At 46.1% G+C, this 14,944-nt stretch overlaps 1 protein-coding gene across 1 annotated transcript; it reads right to left on the bottom strand.

The window, feature by feature from the left end:
* Positions 1-544: 544 nt before the first annotated feature.
* Positions 545-13,243, bottom strand: LOC119163270 (uncharacterized). The gene is made up of 3 exons (XM_075873784.1): positions 13,064-13,243; positions 3,185-3,516; positions 545-1,938 (listed from the first exon to the last, which is right to left on the bottom strand). Exons 2-3 carry the CDS (start codon positions 3,485-3,487, stop codon positions 1,663-1,665), a joined length of 579 nt encoding a protein of 192 aa, XP_075729899.1. The 5' UTR covers positions 3,488-3,516; positions 13,064-13,243; the 3' UTR covers positions 545-1,662.
* Positions 13,244-14,944: the final 1,701 nt, after the last annotated feature.

The raw sequence follows: 14,944 nt of genomic DNA, 5'->3' as shown, positions 1-14,944 counted from the left end.
TCACGGGAAAAAAGGGTTGGTTTTAGTCACTATAAGGGACAGTATTTCCATCCCTGCAGTCATCTCATTTCATGTTCTGGGCAGTTGTCGGTCCTTTTAACATTTGGCTGAGGTGTTTACAGCAGCGCCTGTTTACCGCACGCTGTTTTTTTTTTTTCACCAATCGTTTTGTGTGGTTCAGCACCCTTTAAGTTTCGATCGCGATAATGGCATAATGGTTTTGTATGCCCACCCATATTGAAGGAAAGAAGTGTATAATTCCGAAAGCTCGCTTTCTTTGTAAGAAACAATAATATTCAGAACTAACAGAGTGGGTACGTACACAAATAAACTCGGAAGTTCGATCTTGATTTTCCCTATAGATATATCCTACCCATATGCAGAAAACACTTTAGTTTTGAAATACTCACTCCGAAATAAGTATTAATGTCAGTTCATAAAGGCCGCAAGATAATTACCTTTTTTGGAGCTGGTGTGGGAGGCGTCTTGTTTTGTTTTTCACCGTGTATCGTGTTGTAAAAATTAAGAACTCAAACAACACGAATAACCAGAAGTTGTTTTATTGTAGCCGCAATATGAACAAAAATAAGGCGTCTGCGACATCACTGAGTTTACGAAACATTCCATAAGGATGCTTTGTGCACTTGCTTTACAACGACTCGGTAACTTTGCATGACATCTCAATTATTCATTTTTTCTTTCTGCAGACATTGTTCATACGAAACTGGACATGCGTTGAACTTAAAAAGAAAAAAAAATGAAAGGGCTTTAGCTTTGCTTCCGTTTTATTTCTTCCAAAACAGCATTGGCAGCGTCGACTATACTTGAGAGTATTACTATCGCGATTTGTTAAGAAGATATAAATAAAAATATCTGTTAAATATCTGTTGAATGTTTGAATGCGTTAACGACAGCACTGATCTCTATTTTTTCAGAGAGTTATGTCAGCCTTTAAAATAACGCTGTTTGAGACGTTATCGAATGTACGACCTCATAATTTGCGCTTGGTCTTGACCCATTCGTCCTGTTTTGCCAGTGTCTCGTGAACAAAAAATGTTCTGGCATAATTACAATAAAGGCTTGAGTGAAACACGAGTTTGATACGACATATAACGGCAGACGCCAGTGGTTCAAGTCCTTGGAAGCAATGCATGTTCAGAGCATATTTTATGATAGGCCCGTAACTGCCCCAGCTGACTGCCCCAAAGAGCAGCCAGAATATTGAATTGAACCTGGCGTACATGAAAGCATGCAGGTGCGGCACTTGTCCACACACTACAGGCACGGGCTGATTTCTCAAAGCTTGTATTCAATGCGAAAACAGCAAAAAATAATAAACGGCACAAACAGCCAAGAATGTTTCGATTTTCCTCACGTTTTGACAATTGCTCTGCAGTCATCGAGCACCATTCGTCATGTAGTAAATGTTTGTACCTTCGTTCTGACTAGGAAACAACAGTGATGGAGGGGCAATGATAGAGGCCTGGTAAAGCCGAATTAAAAGCCTCCCTAGCATTATTCAGATTTATAGTATTTTCCGAAATCTGAAACACTAGTAGGCATAGCTGACGGACGCTTGCTTGTTCTGCATAAGCGAAGTATATGCTTTCTTTAACTTGAGCACAAGCCCGCGCGAGCTCTGTTCTCTTCCTTTCGCCCTCTCTAGTACAGACTCATGCGGACCGGCACGTGACGCTCGTAGATGTTCGAGGTGTATCGCGATGACAGGTTTCGCGGAGACCTGATGGTCAGCACGCCAGTGGGGCTGAGCAGGGCGCGCACGGTGAGCGGATCAACGCCGTCGGGCAGCGGCACCTTGCGGTCGAACTCGCGGGTGATGTTGCCGTCGGTGCGCTTGGCCGTGATGAAGACCATGCCGGCGCGCGTCTTCACCGACAGGTCGTCCGGCTTGAAGTGCAGGCCGATGTCGAAGGACACCTGTGCAGCCAGAACGGCACTGTTGAAATGATTGTGCAAAAGAGAAATCCAAGCATGACACATCGTGTAGTACTATAAGGAACCTGACGACCGGAAGGACAGAAACGGTATGAAATATGTCTTACTCTTTGTTTTCCTGGGGATGTTACTCAAGGGCTTAAAGTCCACACAGAAAGACAGTTTAAGACGCGGCTGTCTCGAACAGCTGCTACGCACGTATCGTGTATATTGCAACACGTTGTTGGCAATTACTCCGTGGGCATTCGACGTTCTTATATATTTGGTACTCAGTTTTGAATGTGCCTTATACTGTGGATTTTCTGTCCTTTTGGTCAGTCGTAAGTGCTTCGAGCCTAGTGTGTGAGGGGTACTCAAGACGGCAAACAGCGGTCACGGGGAACACTGATTTGTACGCTGCCGTGTATGGCGGAACTATAAGATTATACATCTTTTTACAGAAATCATCACGGGTGCCTCCATTATCCCATATGGGCTGTGGTTCGTAGGCCTTCCCTCTACAGACGCATTGCCGAGGCAGTGCCAAGGGCCATTTGATGGCCAAAGAGCGCCATTTCAGTAGACAAGTTATGTAGACAATGATATGCGTACGTGGCTGTATATGTGCCTTACAATTCTTTGCGCTAATGCGGGTAAAAACAAAGAAGTATTAAAAAAAGAAGTAATAAAGTTATGACAGGGACATGAAATATTTGTTGTCAGTATGGATGGCGAAAGGTCGTGATAATAAAAGCATGGTGGAAATATGTGGCACTATCATATTGACGCAAGGCGAACGCAGTATTTAAACTACGCGCGCTAGTTCGTGCGCCCCCCAAGAGATCAGCGGCTTGATGATCAAACAAGAAAAGGCCGTGACGGCGCGCGCTTCCTCAGCACGGGATTTTGATGAAAAAGAAGTGGACCACCACTCGAGGGTTTTTCTCTCTCGGAGATTGATCCCTTTTTGCTGATCGCCTGTTACAGACGCCGCTACTTTTCGGGCACAAGTTCGCCCCAATAAACAGTTATTCGTACACCATTTGGATTGTACGTAACAATATGTGCCTCGTGAGTGCCCTTGCATCCAATGGCCGCGAGGCCGGTGCTTTGTAATGTCCAGATAAGACGCACGAAAACTTACGAAGACACACGTGTGTTACGATGTTTACACTGCGGCGTCCCGTTTATATTGGGGCGGCCTTCTAAAACAATCGAGCGCGATGGCTCTTCCTGGCGGATAGCGCACCTTGAACTCCTCGAGATCCTTGGTCCGGGAGGGCCTGGAGACGTCGCGCGCGAAGAACGGGTCGGCGTCCATGCCGTCGAGACTGACGTCGCGGATGACGCGCCTCGGGGTCGTGGTTGTCGTCGTGGTCGTGGTCACGACGCCTCCGCCTGGCGTGACCCTGTGGCGTACCGTCGTGAACTCTGAGGCGCCCGCGCGGGCTTTTGGGAAGTCGAAGAAGTCGCCGTCGTCGTCGATCACCTGACGGCGCACGGTGGTCACTGTGCGCGTCGGGACGGTGCGCACCCGGTACGTCGACGTCATGTCTCTTGTGGTTGCTTGCTCGGCTTACTCTGCACACAGAAAAGTAGGAGAAGGTTTGCCGTTTAATTCTGCGCTGGGCAAGGGCACGCGCTTCACAAAGGATTAAATATCCTTAGGACTGTGACACAAAGCAGAGAAACCGCAAGACTTCGTATAAGAACGTTGGGATATAGTTGGCAGTGGCGTTGGCCTGCAGGAATGAATTACAACAACATAGTTAAATTCCATCTTACATCATTTCTGGTGAATCGATTTGAAAAAAAGTTGTTGCGCGAGAACGCTTCCTAGATAGCACTTCTAAAGTTTCTGACGCCAGTGTGTAATGATGGTCTGGTACAACTAAAATGTGTTACAGACTGGTGAAGGCCCTCTAAGTGAAGCTTTCTACTGGGAGCGGAAGCTACTAACGGAAAATATCGGGTAAATCTACCTGGGTTATCTTATTTATGCTATATTAATGCACGTGACATTTGCGACACGCTGATACACCAGATCTAGTAAGTGGTCCGATCAACGGTGGCACGCGTGGTGAAGAGGAAAACTTGCCGCCACCAGCCTTTTTGTTGCAGCATGGTCGGCGCCGACTCAGCAGTGATGTGCATATTATGACCCTCCAAGTTGATGCATCGTTTTTCCCGACGACGAAATTAGTGCGCTTAATTCCCTACGAAGATTACCAGCGTGAGTGGTAAACAGTAGTGGGGCTCGCACACCGCGGTCACTTCACTGCTACGGAGCCACTCTTGTTGCTTGTCACTACCGTTATCTGCTAGGGTGTACTCTTGTAAACTCCAGGTAGGACCCTTAACATCAGGGAGCTGGCAGAAGGGAATGATTAAGTTTCACCGTATCAGCCTAGAGGCTGGACAGCGGCAAACTGCTGGAATGTATACGCTTGCCTGACGAGCTCAGACTGTGCTTGAACATTGGCGGCTTGCCACTAGCCGAAAGTCCAAGGCTAATCTTTGGTCACACCCGGAATTCAGAAAACACAGAACCTTTTGTTGCGAGTTTTTTTTTTTTGGTGCAAAACTGCAAAACGCAAATTTGTTTTTGTAGCGCTTTGTTGAGAAACTAATTCACTGCTTGCTGGGAGTTTTTTGGTTAATGGTGTCTAAGTTCCTGTGAAGCTGCACAGCATAAAGTTCATGATGCATCTGCCAAAGATTTTGTCTTATATATCAGGAGCCATTCAGACTATTTAATTTGCACAAATTGCGCTGTGTAAGGCACAAATACTGGTGGAAGAGCTTGCTTTCTGACTTTTTCAAACACTGTCCACACTGATAATAAGAGTGGTTTCATGTTGTGCTTGCGAAATATGTAGTGTAATTTCAACTGCTGCCCTCACAAAAGCAATTTGACTTCCTTCTAGGTTTATTAAAAGTACATTCTGATTATTCTGACAAATGAAGACTACACTGAGTGCCTCATCGCCCTCATCATTCAAAGGATTTTATTGTTGGCTTTGCTGGCCGGTGAATCAGAATAAAGTACTTCTAGAAACTGGTTGTTTTTCTGCGTGCGTCACTAGGTGGGAAAGCCACATGACCCCGCACAGGCAATGTCTGCATTGGCGCTGACGCGTTTCTATAGTATTAATACACAACCTTGATCTAACGTTATCTTCACATAAAAGTAAAATCTGAAATATATATAAAGCAATTTGGCATACAACGAATCCTGGTGGGTAGCATGTAGTAGGTAGGCAAAATGTCCCAGAAATGTGCTAGTGAGTAGCACTATTGGTACGCGAAATGTCCTGGTGGACGAATGGAGCATGTTTCAGTCCCTCACAAATCCTGAAATGATGAATGATTTCTGGATATGCAGAAGGCGTGCTGAGGCCGGACAATAGGACGGCCTCAGCACGCCTGAGCGTGTTCTCAGGACGTTCAAACGTCCTCACGAAAACGTTTGAAAAACGCACTGAAGGTGTGTTTCTGTTGTAGAGAGGAACCTGAAGTATGCTTCACCTGCCACTCGTCCACCCAAACGCGGTCAAATAGCCGAGCGAGGCAGAGCAGGTGGATCTCGCCACTACTAATAGAGGACAAATCACATTTTCACCGATCTTGGAAGGAATGGACCCCGTCCTGAGTTTGGGGCGCCGAAAAGCTCGGGCCCGACAATGTAGGGAAACACGAGGGCCAGAGGAACACCTAGAGAGCTACATATTACCGCGATAGCACGCTGAACATTCGCAACGTGGTTCGTAAGTTTACAGTTATAGATGACTGTAAAAGAGAAGTCACAAGCACCATGAGGTAGGCCCAAAACGCCTGCTACTACGTGGAGGTAGCCATCGCTACGGCAGAAGAAGCGCTTGCAAACGCAGGGGAGGAAGCCTTCATTCTGACGCCCTCCACGTAGGCGTGTAGAAATTATATACGGAAAAGGAAAAATCTGCCCCGCAGCCATCAGAATAATAAATGAAACCATGGACCTTGGCGCCATTAAGCTCATCTGGATACCAAACCTCGTCAAAACTCGTGATCATCCGCTTCGTGGATGATGACGAGTTTGCGAAGCTAAGTCCTAAGGAACATACAGTCTACGTTGAAGTCGGCGACATAAAGGACAGATGCACGAATGGCTAAATTCAAGGACAGATGGACGGACAAACAGATGGACGGCGAAGATGGTTTTTTCGCAGCTGTGTAGCAGATGTCGGGATACGAGTGTGAACGCAGGTACATCGCACGACAACAAAGCTATAAGTCCTAAGAAGCTTCGTCCTTAAAACCAGAGAAGACAAAGCTACACGCACGCTATATAGACCACCCAATGGTCTGTGACTCATACATACTGGTTATGGCCATCGAAAGTTCAAACTTGCAGGTGACGTGATTCGCAGGTGTAGGATTCTATACAAACGACAAGATAAAGCTCTCTCAAGCGTTCCGTGGCGAAGCATTTGACGGGGTGACGAAAATTCGGCAGCTTTCCAAGTTATATAACGCCGGGATATACAGATGGGTCTGGGGCGGACACAGATTGCAGAATTCTGGCATGCCCGCTCCCCGCAACCAGTACCTACGCGTCACCGGTATAGGAGTGAGAATGCTACCGCAACCTCCCGCAGTAATATGCACGCTTGCGCTGTATATAGTAACGAAATCTTTTAAATAGATTGAGGCTCTTTGTATGTGCGCTTGTTGGGGAGTATGTAGAGCCTTGGCAGACAGCCTCCGGTGAGAGCACCCGAAGCGCTTTGCCAAAGTGAAGCTCTTTGTGGGGAAACAAAAGGAGCTGTTGGCAAATGAGGCCTGACAGTGTTTTAATTTAGGCACCAGGTGATGAGACCTAAGCAATTAGGACGTTTCACCACAGCTAGCCTAATTAGTCTCCTTCGTTTGGATTACGGTCCAAGCGCATCAGACAGTCGCCAAGGCGCTAAACTTGAAGCGTGATAATAGCGCACCCAGTCCCAGGTACTTTAGACTGACAGGTGGGAATTTTTGTAGTGAAGCAGCGCTATATATGCTATAAGCCTGTACCGTAACAGTCGGTGCCCGCACCAAGCCCGCATCGGCCGAGCCACGAACCGAGTGCTCTTGTTTTTACCAATCAGATGCAAACGCGCGAAATAAATCACGTTATATACATTGCTAGGCAATCATATACACTTGCGTGCTTGTCTTACCACACATGACCCTGCTAGCCAATCAGTGACTCTCGCGTAAACCGCGCTGATGACGCAGCGCTGCAAGCTCGCGAAGCGGAGGAAATTCGCCAGAGGACAGCATGATACTCTAAAACACGAACTCGTGGAGCCCAGGCAATGTAGCAGCGAATTATTGCTACCACTATTGAAGGCTGCAAATACCACGGCAAGGAATACCACAAGGGAGATCATCTCCCATAGACAGTATCGCTGTACAACCATCTTCACGGAGTGAATGGATTGTTTATCTTATTATCTTTCTTTGGAACGTAGGAACTAGGGCATAAACACCTTTTTTACCTGTCCGCAACATTTTCTATGCAAAATTAATTATAATTATGTGCGTGTGGAATGAAAGTACTGTGCAGTTTTGTTTTAATGTCAATTGAACTCGTTGCTTTCCTCAGACATTTAGTTAAGATTTCACAAGTGCGCGTTTTTCGACCACACGACTGCAAAAGAGGGAGGAGGAAGTAAGGTAAGGTAATTGACAAAACAATAATTATTACGCATTTGAAACTGTCTAAACGCTATTCAGGATGTGCATATAATATAAAGGAAAAAAAAAAGCTTTTCGCTGAGTGTGTGTTAAGGCTGCAAAGTTTCGAAGCCTTTATTTATTGAATAATCAGTTTAACTTGCACAAATGTTGAAGTTTTCAGGCTATATCTGAGCTGCCCTTAGTATTGAGGTTAGGTCGACTTGTGCACATTTCGTCTACTGCAAAGAGCCATTTCAGATGACGCGTATAGAGAAGTAAACCGCCTACTGGCCAACAAAAGAGTACTCTCAATTTCATTTATCTGGGGGACGAAGGTGAGGCTCCTCCCACATTGTTACCAAAATGACTGATAAAAAAAAAAACACCACTGTCGAGAAGAACTGTAATACATACTTATAAAAAAAGCGACGTGGTAGATTTCATCAAAATAATGTCCGGTAGAACAAAAAATAGGGCTTGTAGTCACTAAAATGGCTTACGTATAGGAAAGTTTTGTAAGAGAATATTTCAGCCAATCATGATGCCGCTTATATTGGCGAGTCCAGCTGACCAACGCGAAAAATAACTTAAGAAAGGCAAGTCTTGTGAATTTGGCTCCAGTTGTTTTTAGCCTTCTTTCCCGTTATCAGGAACAAATACAGAACTCAATAGCGGCCTCTGCAACGCCACCATCAACTAATTCACCGTGGTAAATATCTGTCATTCGCCCTGTTATAGCGTAGCAGGTCTGGTGCTCATGGTCTGGACGTGCCCATCCTACAATGATCCAAGCAGAAACGTAGAAATCTTGGGAGGCATTATTATGTAGCCACGACGCCGAAGAACAACGTTAGTGATTGGTCTCGGCCTGACTGCCGATGAGTGTCGAGGGATTCCGGCTGACGGCTAGGGGAATGAACGGGGGCAGAGGTCAACAAAACCTCCCCACCCGTAGTTCTCGACGGGTGCAAATGAACGTTATGTCTCTCTTGGCGTTTGAAGGAAAATCTTAAGACTGAATTCGCAAGAGGCTAGATCTGATGATCTTGGCGATAAGTGTTTACCGCGTGCTTACGTAACGACATAGAAACCATCGTCACAGCGCAACTAAACAGTACACAAGAGAAAAAAAACAGACGAGGACGACGCTGAATAAAAGTGCGATGACTGCGGTACGTGTGTCGTCGATTTATGTTGCCCATAATAGCGTGTCAAGCGCTGTCACCCAACGCCTCACAAAGTTTAGCTATTGCAGTTTGTCATCGAGTGTACACATTTTTTCGTGTCGTTTCGGAGCTTCGCACAGTACAGTTTTTGCATGATGTGTTTTATTTGTCGACTTCCGCCGATAATTCATTCGTCGACGAGACAAGAGTTGCGCAGGTTCAGATGGACGCGCCGGTCTCGTGCTAGGTTGCGGTTGTCACATTCGTTGATAGATTGATAGGCGGGGTTTAACGTCCCCAAACCGCCATATGATTATGAGAGACGCCGTTGAGGAAAGATCCGAAACTATCGACCACCTGGGGTTCCTTAACGTGCACCCAAATCTCAGCACACGGGCCTATACAGAATTTTCACCTCCATCAAAAATGCAGCCGCCGCAGCTGGGATTCGATCCCGCGACCTGCGGGTCAGCAGCCGAGTACCTTAGCCACTAGACCACCGTCCACAGTTTAAATTGTCGAGTAACTTCATACAATAAAAAGTATGCACCAAGTGGTTCAAGTACGCACCAGGGACAAAATATTGCTATCACGTTCAACTCCTAAAAGCGAAGCTTAAGAATCCCCAAAGTTTTGCGTAGGACGCACAGACGCCGCTTCCCGAGGTTTTTAAACGGGTGTTTTCTTGTAATTGTGTGAAAATACGTGGTTTGAACAAAACTCCAAAAGCTCTAATTTATATAGTTCCACTAATTGAATTTGACAACCCGTTATCCCTATAGACAGAAGTGTCGTAACTCTTATTCATCCATTAAGATTAGGCACTGCCTACACCAAGAATTTTTACACAGAATTGGCCGCGCTGAATCTTCAGAATATGATTGGGAATTTTTAGATGAAGACATACATCACCTCTTTCCAGAATGTTCACAACACGAAACACCAAGACGCCGACTTAGATCATCCTTAAGGGCTTTAGATCGCAGACCCTTCAGTTTAGGAAAGCTTTTGGGCCCGTGGTCAACAAGAGGTTTCAGAAGTGCGCCGTAAAAGCGTTGAAAGTTATCCTTGAAAACAGTGGAATTCTTGTCCGATTTTAGTGCTATTCAGTTTTTTAATACGTGACAGTGGACATTTATGGGACTGCTGACTGTTGTGTTGACATGTATGTGACTGTAATGATGACACTTATGTGACTTCAACTGTACGCAGTGCGTTCCGTTCAAATTGTTAACATCACCGTATATGCACTTATATGTGATTGTTGAATACGTTGTTTCGAAATATCATACCCTAACTGTTAAGCTAAATTGTATATTGTGTGTGCAGTGGACTTGCTACGCTAGGAGACTTGGACCCTCCGTGAACTTTGTTATTAGACACATTTAAGTGATAAAGGGTAGCTTGCGCCCTATTGGTGCGCCAAGATCTGCTTACGTCACAGCAATAAAAAAAATAAGCTCTGCCAACAGCCATTACTGTACCTATTTCTTCGGAAGTTTTGCATAAACGCTGTGTTTAAAACAAATGTTGGATGATTTAGAGTACAATGTACTCTATAACGGGAGAGTGATAAGCTGTATGTCTAGAAAATGTGTTTAACGATATTAAAGTACTCCCATAGCAAAGTACTCGGTACTTTACTATGGGAGAGCGGAAAGCCGTTCCTATGTGCGTCAACGGTTTCAGGGCCAATTTTATCACACACGCTGGTCTGTTTAGAAAGAAAAAAAATGGCCCCGTATCTGCATGTTAATCTGCAAATGTCGTCGAAATACGATAGTCTTGCGTGTGGAGAGAGTGAACAAAACATTTATTTGATGTTCTGCGCAAGAAATCGGTGAAGGGTATTCTGGAGGCGCTGCGTTAGAGTGCCCCAAGCGTGCGGAGGCGAACGAGTGCATCAAGTCACGTCACACGTGAGACATGAACGCTATCTGGCAGTTTTCTTAAAAAAACGAAGCGCGTGGCTCTGAGACGGGCGTGCGTGCCCGTCTCCGAGGTGATAAGGTGTAGAACGCAAGGCGACAGGTAGGTGCCACCACCGTATCGTTTCAGCAAAGCGTTGGAAACACTCGTTTTTTGGTGCAAGCGCTGCATGGTCATCGCAGCGTGATAAATGCTATGGTCCTTAGAATTACCTATGTATGCCTTTTCTAGTAAAAGACGAACGTACAGAATATATACGTGTTGTTATGGTGCCTCAGATATGCGCAATAATTGCGCATATCTGAGGCAACAGACAAACGTACAAACAGACAAATGTACAGACAGACAGATTAAAATTTTTGCGTCGAAGGTACCAAGAAAGACTATCGTCTTTAAAAAGTGTTTAACGATTTAGAACGCATGATACTCTACCCTGTGAGAGCAGGATGCCGTCCCTGTCTCTCCTAGTTAGCAACGACTCATAGGGTTCTTTAGTAAAAGTGTTGAACGATTTAGAGTACTTCGTGCTCTACTAAGGGAAAGCAGAGAGCCGTCCAGATAAGAACTCTGATGAGATGACAGAGAGAGGCGCGCGTGTTTAGAGAAAGTGGTGAATATTCATAGGGTGTGTTTAGAGAAAGTGTTAAACGATTTAGAGTACTGTGCGTTTACAAAAAGTGTCTAACGATTTTGAGCACTTCGTACTCAACTATGGGAGAGCAGTTTGTCGTCCTGATTATATTAACGATCAAAATAAGGTTATTCACTCACTCGTACACTAGTACTTTGAGTTTAGAAGAAGTGGTTAACGAGTTTTAGTACTTTGTACTCGACTATGGGAGAGCTTAAAGCGGTCCCTGTTTAGAAAAAAAAAAAAGGGGGGGGGGTAAGGATTTAGAGTATCAGGTACTCTGCTACGGGAGTGCGTAAAGCCGTCCCGTGAAACTTCAATGTGTGATTAGAATAAGTGTTTGCGGCACTCTACTACGGGAGAGCAGGAAGCCGTCCCAACAATACCAGTAACCTTACACTGAAGCGCAATACTACCTTGTCGCATCGAAAACCTTTTTTTTTCAAATTAGACGATTGGCTTCGTCATGAAGACAAATTTAGACGATTGGCTTCGTCATGAAGACACTCGTTGAAGTCGCTGGTTTTTGGTCGGAAACTTTAACGTCTTGTTGAGGCTCACAAAAAATCTTCACTTCGTTCCTCAGTCAACAGAAATTTCTTAGGTCGTAACCACGAACCTTTAATTAATAGTATGCGTCGTATATACGTTAGCTGAAAAAATTGTATTTAAAGTTCAAGCAGAAGCCAGCTGGCATGACTCTTTTTTATGGTTTTTTCTGGTTGAATGACATGGGCGCTGTGGTTGGGGGGTGAAGCCAGCATTTCAGTTTTCCTAGTAACCGAGCATGGGTATAGAAATGAATTACTAACGCGTGGTGTTGAATAAGCGTTGTAATGTGAGCAGCGCGACATCATGACGCTTCCGCTTGCATCCGCTCGCTACCACTCGTCAACTCAGAAAGCTGAGTTGATGAGGATCCGCCCCGGTTCGGGGTACGAACCCGGGACCAACGCTTATCCAATGCGGTAGCTGGGCCACGTGAGCTGCCAATACCACAGCACGTGCTGTGGCTAACATACCACATCACGATTGCATATCAAGTGAATATTAAAGGACGCCAAATACGGAAAATCGCTAGGTAGCAAAATAGAAGGTTCACGAAAGGGGAATGAGAAGGTAATTTACCTGTTTGGAGCATTACGGTACGAATGAAATTTGTGCAAGCTTTTCTAGGTTACAATGCTGCATCTTGTAAACAAAGGCTCTAATGATAGTAATAAAATTTATATGAGATTATTTAAGATCCTAATGTAGCTCAGGAAATGTGACAGAAACACTTTCGACTAAATGAGTGGAAGGTGGGGAGTTCGTCTCATAACAATTTCGGCTTGTTAGATCTCTTTAACGTGCACATATAATAGTTCGAATTTTATCGCGTTTTGTCCCATATTTAAATAAGACTGCCGGGAATCAACAAGCAACCTTCTTGCATGGCACTACTGTTTACGAAGCGTGGCCCCAGCATGCGGGAGTCAAACCCAGGACTTTCTGCTCGACGACGAAACGCGATATATCCACTACGGGGCCACGGGGTCGGATCTGCCATCATGGTATGACGTTGCCCGTGACATGGATTCAAACCGACGCTTGGAATGACCTGCTGCAACTGCGAACTGCACTCCCCGCACGTCTGACAGCTCGCACAGGTGCGCCAACCTGCTATCGAGTGCGGGTCCCCCACGGCATTGAATGTACTCACAGGTTCCTGCGAAGCGGTATCTCCTCCTGTGGGTCTCGTGCCGAGTCGTTACGCGCACTGCCTACCAACGCGTCGCGACTGCTGGCAGCTTAGGAAAAAAAAGTGCGGGATGACGCGCCGGTGGTGCAGGGTTGGGCAGGGTAGTGAGAGGGGGTGCGGCTGGCTGTTTGGCAGTGGCGAACGCCGCTTGGCGCTGGCGGCGTAAATATTCTTGACCCCTCGCCCAAGACGCGGGCTCCAAATTTGGCCTCGCGCGCAGCCTCTTCGCGCGCGCGCGGGAGACGCGTCAGACGGATCCTCTCCTTTCAAACGTCGTCCCCAGCGTGTTCCTCACGTTTTTTCTCGTTTATTCTTGAGCATTTGCTTGCGTTATCTCGCTCCTCTTTCTTGCTCGTTGCGAGGGTTGGGATACACACCGCAGGGGCTTCGCCAAGAATTGGGACCCCCCCACCCCCTTTGCTGCCCGCCTCGCTGAGCCCACCAGTTCAGCTTAGTCCGCGCGACGGGACGGAAGGTACCGCCTCGATGACTGTGCACGTGGAAGCTTGCGTGTACCTAAGGTGACGTAGCATTATTGAGGTCGTGGGCTTTGCGCGACATACCCGTGGGAGTATGACGTCAGGCGGTGAGAAGTAGTGAGAGAGAGGGGTACAGATGAAAAAAAATAGAGAGGGGGGATGTCGAAGTTTGCGCTAAAATTGGTTAAATATGTGTACGGTTATCAGAACGTGTTCTCAAGCTAGTCGGTTTGATGAGTCAAGCGATACTATGTCCAATAAGCCGGAACGCGAAGAAAATCAGCATTCCCCCCTTGGTGGTTTAATTTATTGGGAGAGGTTTTGCCTTCCAGTGGTCATAGAATGTGCTGATGATGTTGAGGATGACTAGATCGTTTCAAGATACGTCATGACCCGACGGACAAAACCATTTGCTCGATTTTTTGCTAGTATATACCCTCGCGTCATGCTTGCCCACAATACAGGTTCTTCGTGAGTTCTTTTGTGGGTTGTGCTGCAAATCGACGCGTTTCGTTGCTCCACTATGCCCCTGCTCGCAAAAGGCTTGAATAGAGAGTAAGCAGTGACTTGGAGAAGTCTGCACGCCGGCACCCATAGACACGATGTGCTACGCCACGCATTGTAGCCAAACAACTTCAGCAGGAACTGCAGATACTGCCTGGCGACTGCTAGCACCCTGTATCACATCTGAACCACATAGTATGGGGATACCGAAACAACCTCAAGTAATCCGGAAGACCAGTGGGAGGCGTTGCTGACGTTAGCAAACCCAGGGGACCAGCTCCTGCTGGTGGAAAGGGCTTGTCGCATCGACAGCAAGCTATGGATACCTGTAAAGAGGATGTCTCCCACCGCTAGGCGAAAAGAACATCCGCCCAGTAGTACAATGAAGTTTAGTTCTCTCTCTCGTTTCGTTAAATGCAGGCAAATGTAGAATCGGCAACATGAGAGGTAGTTGAGGTCTGCTACTCTGCGCAAGGGAGATCGGAAATGGAACGTGAAGAAAAAGCAGTGATAAGGTGATCGCAAGATATGGCCATTCAGCTCGAAGCATGGTCGATTTCAAACCTTGTAAGCGACGATCCAGCAGATTAGCGAATAAATCTACGCGCAAATTCATCGAATCCACAAGTCTCCGAACAGCGGGGAGATAAAGTGGATGCATCATTGTCTTTTTTTTTTTTGGAAGACACATAGTGGGCAGCTTTTAGAAAAGATACCACGAAGAAAGTATCATGTTAGAGTCGAGAAATGCTGCTTATGAAAGGAGTGTTATATTTTCTTCTACGAAGGCACTGATTCAAATGTTAATGACATATATTCGGACTCCTGGCAGCATAAAGCTGAGCAAATTGTTGGGAAT

This window comes from Rhipicephalus microplus, chromosome 9 (assembly GCF_043290135.1).
Source record: "Rhipicephalus microplus isolate Deutch F79 chromosome 9, USDA_Rmic, whole genome shotgun sequence".
NCBI lineage: Eukaryota > Metazoa > Arthropoda > Arachnida > Ixodida > Ixodidae > Rhipicephalus > Rhipicephalus microplus.
The sequence above is the reverse complement of the archived record's forward strand: the minus strand, read 5'-3'. Positions and strand labels throughout refer to the sequence as shown.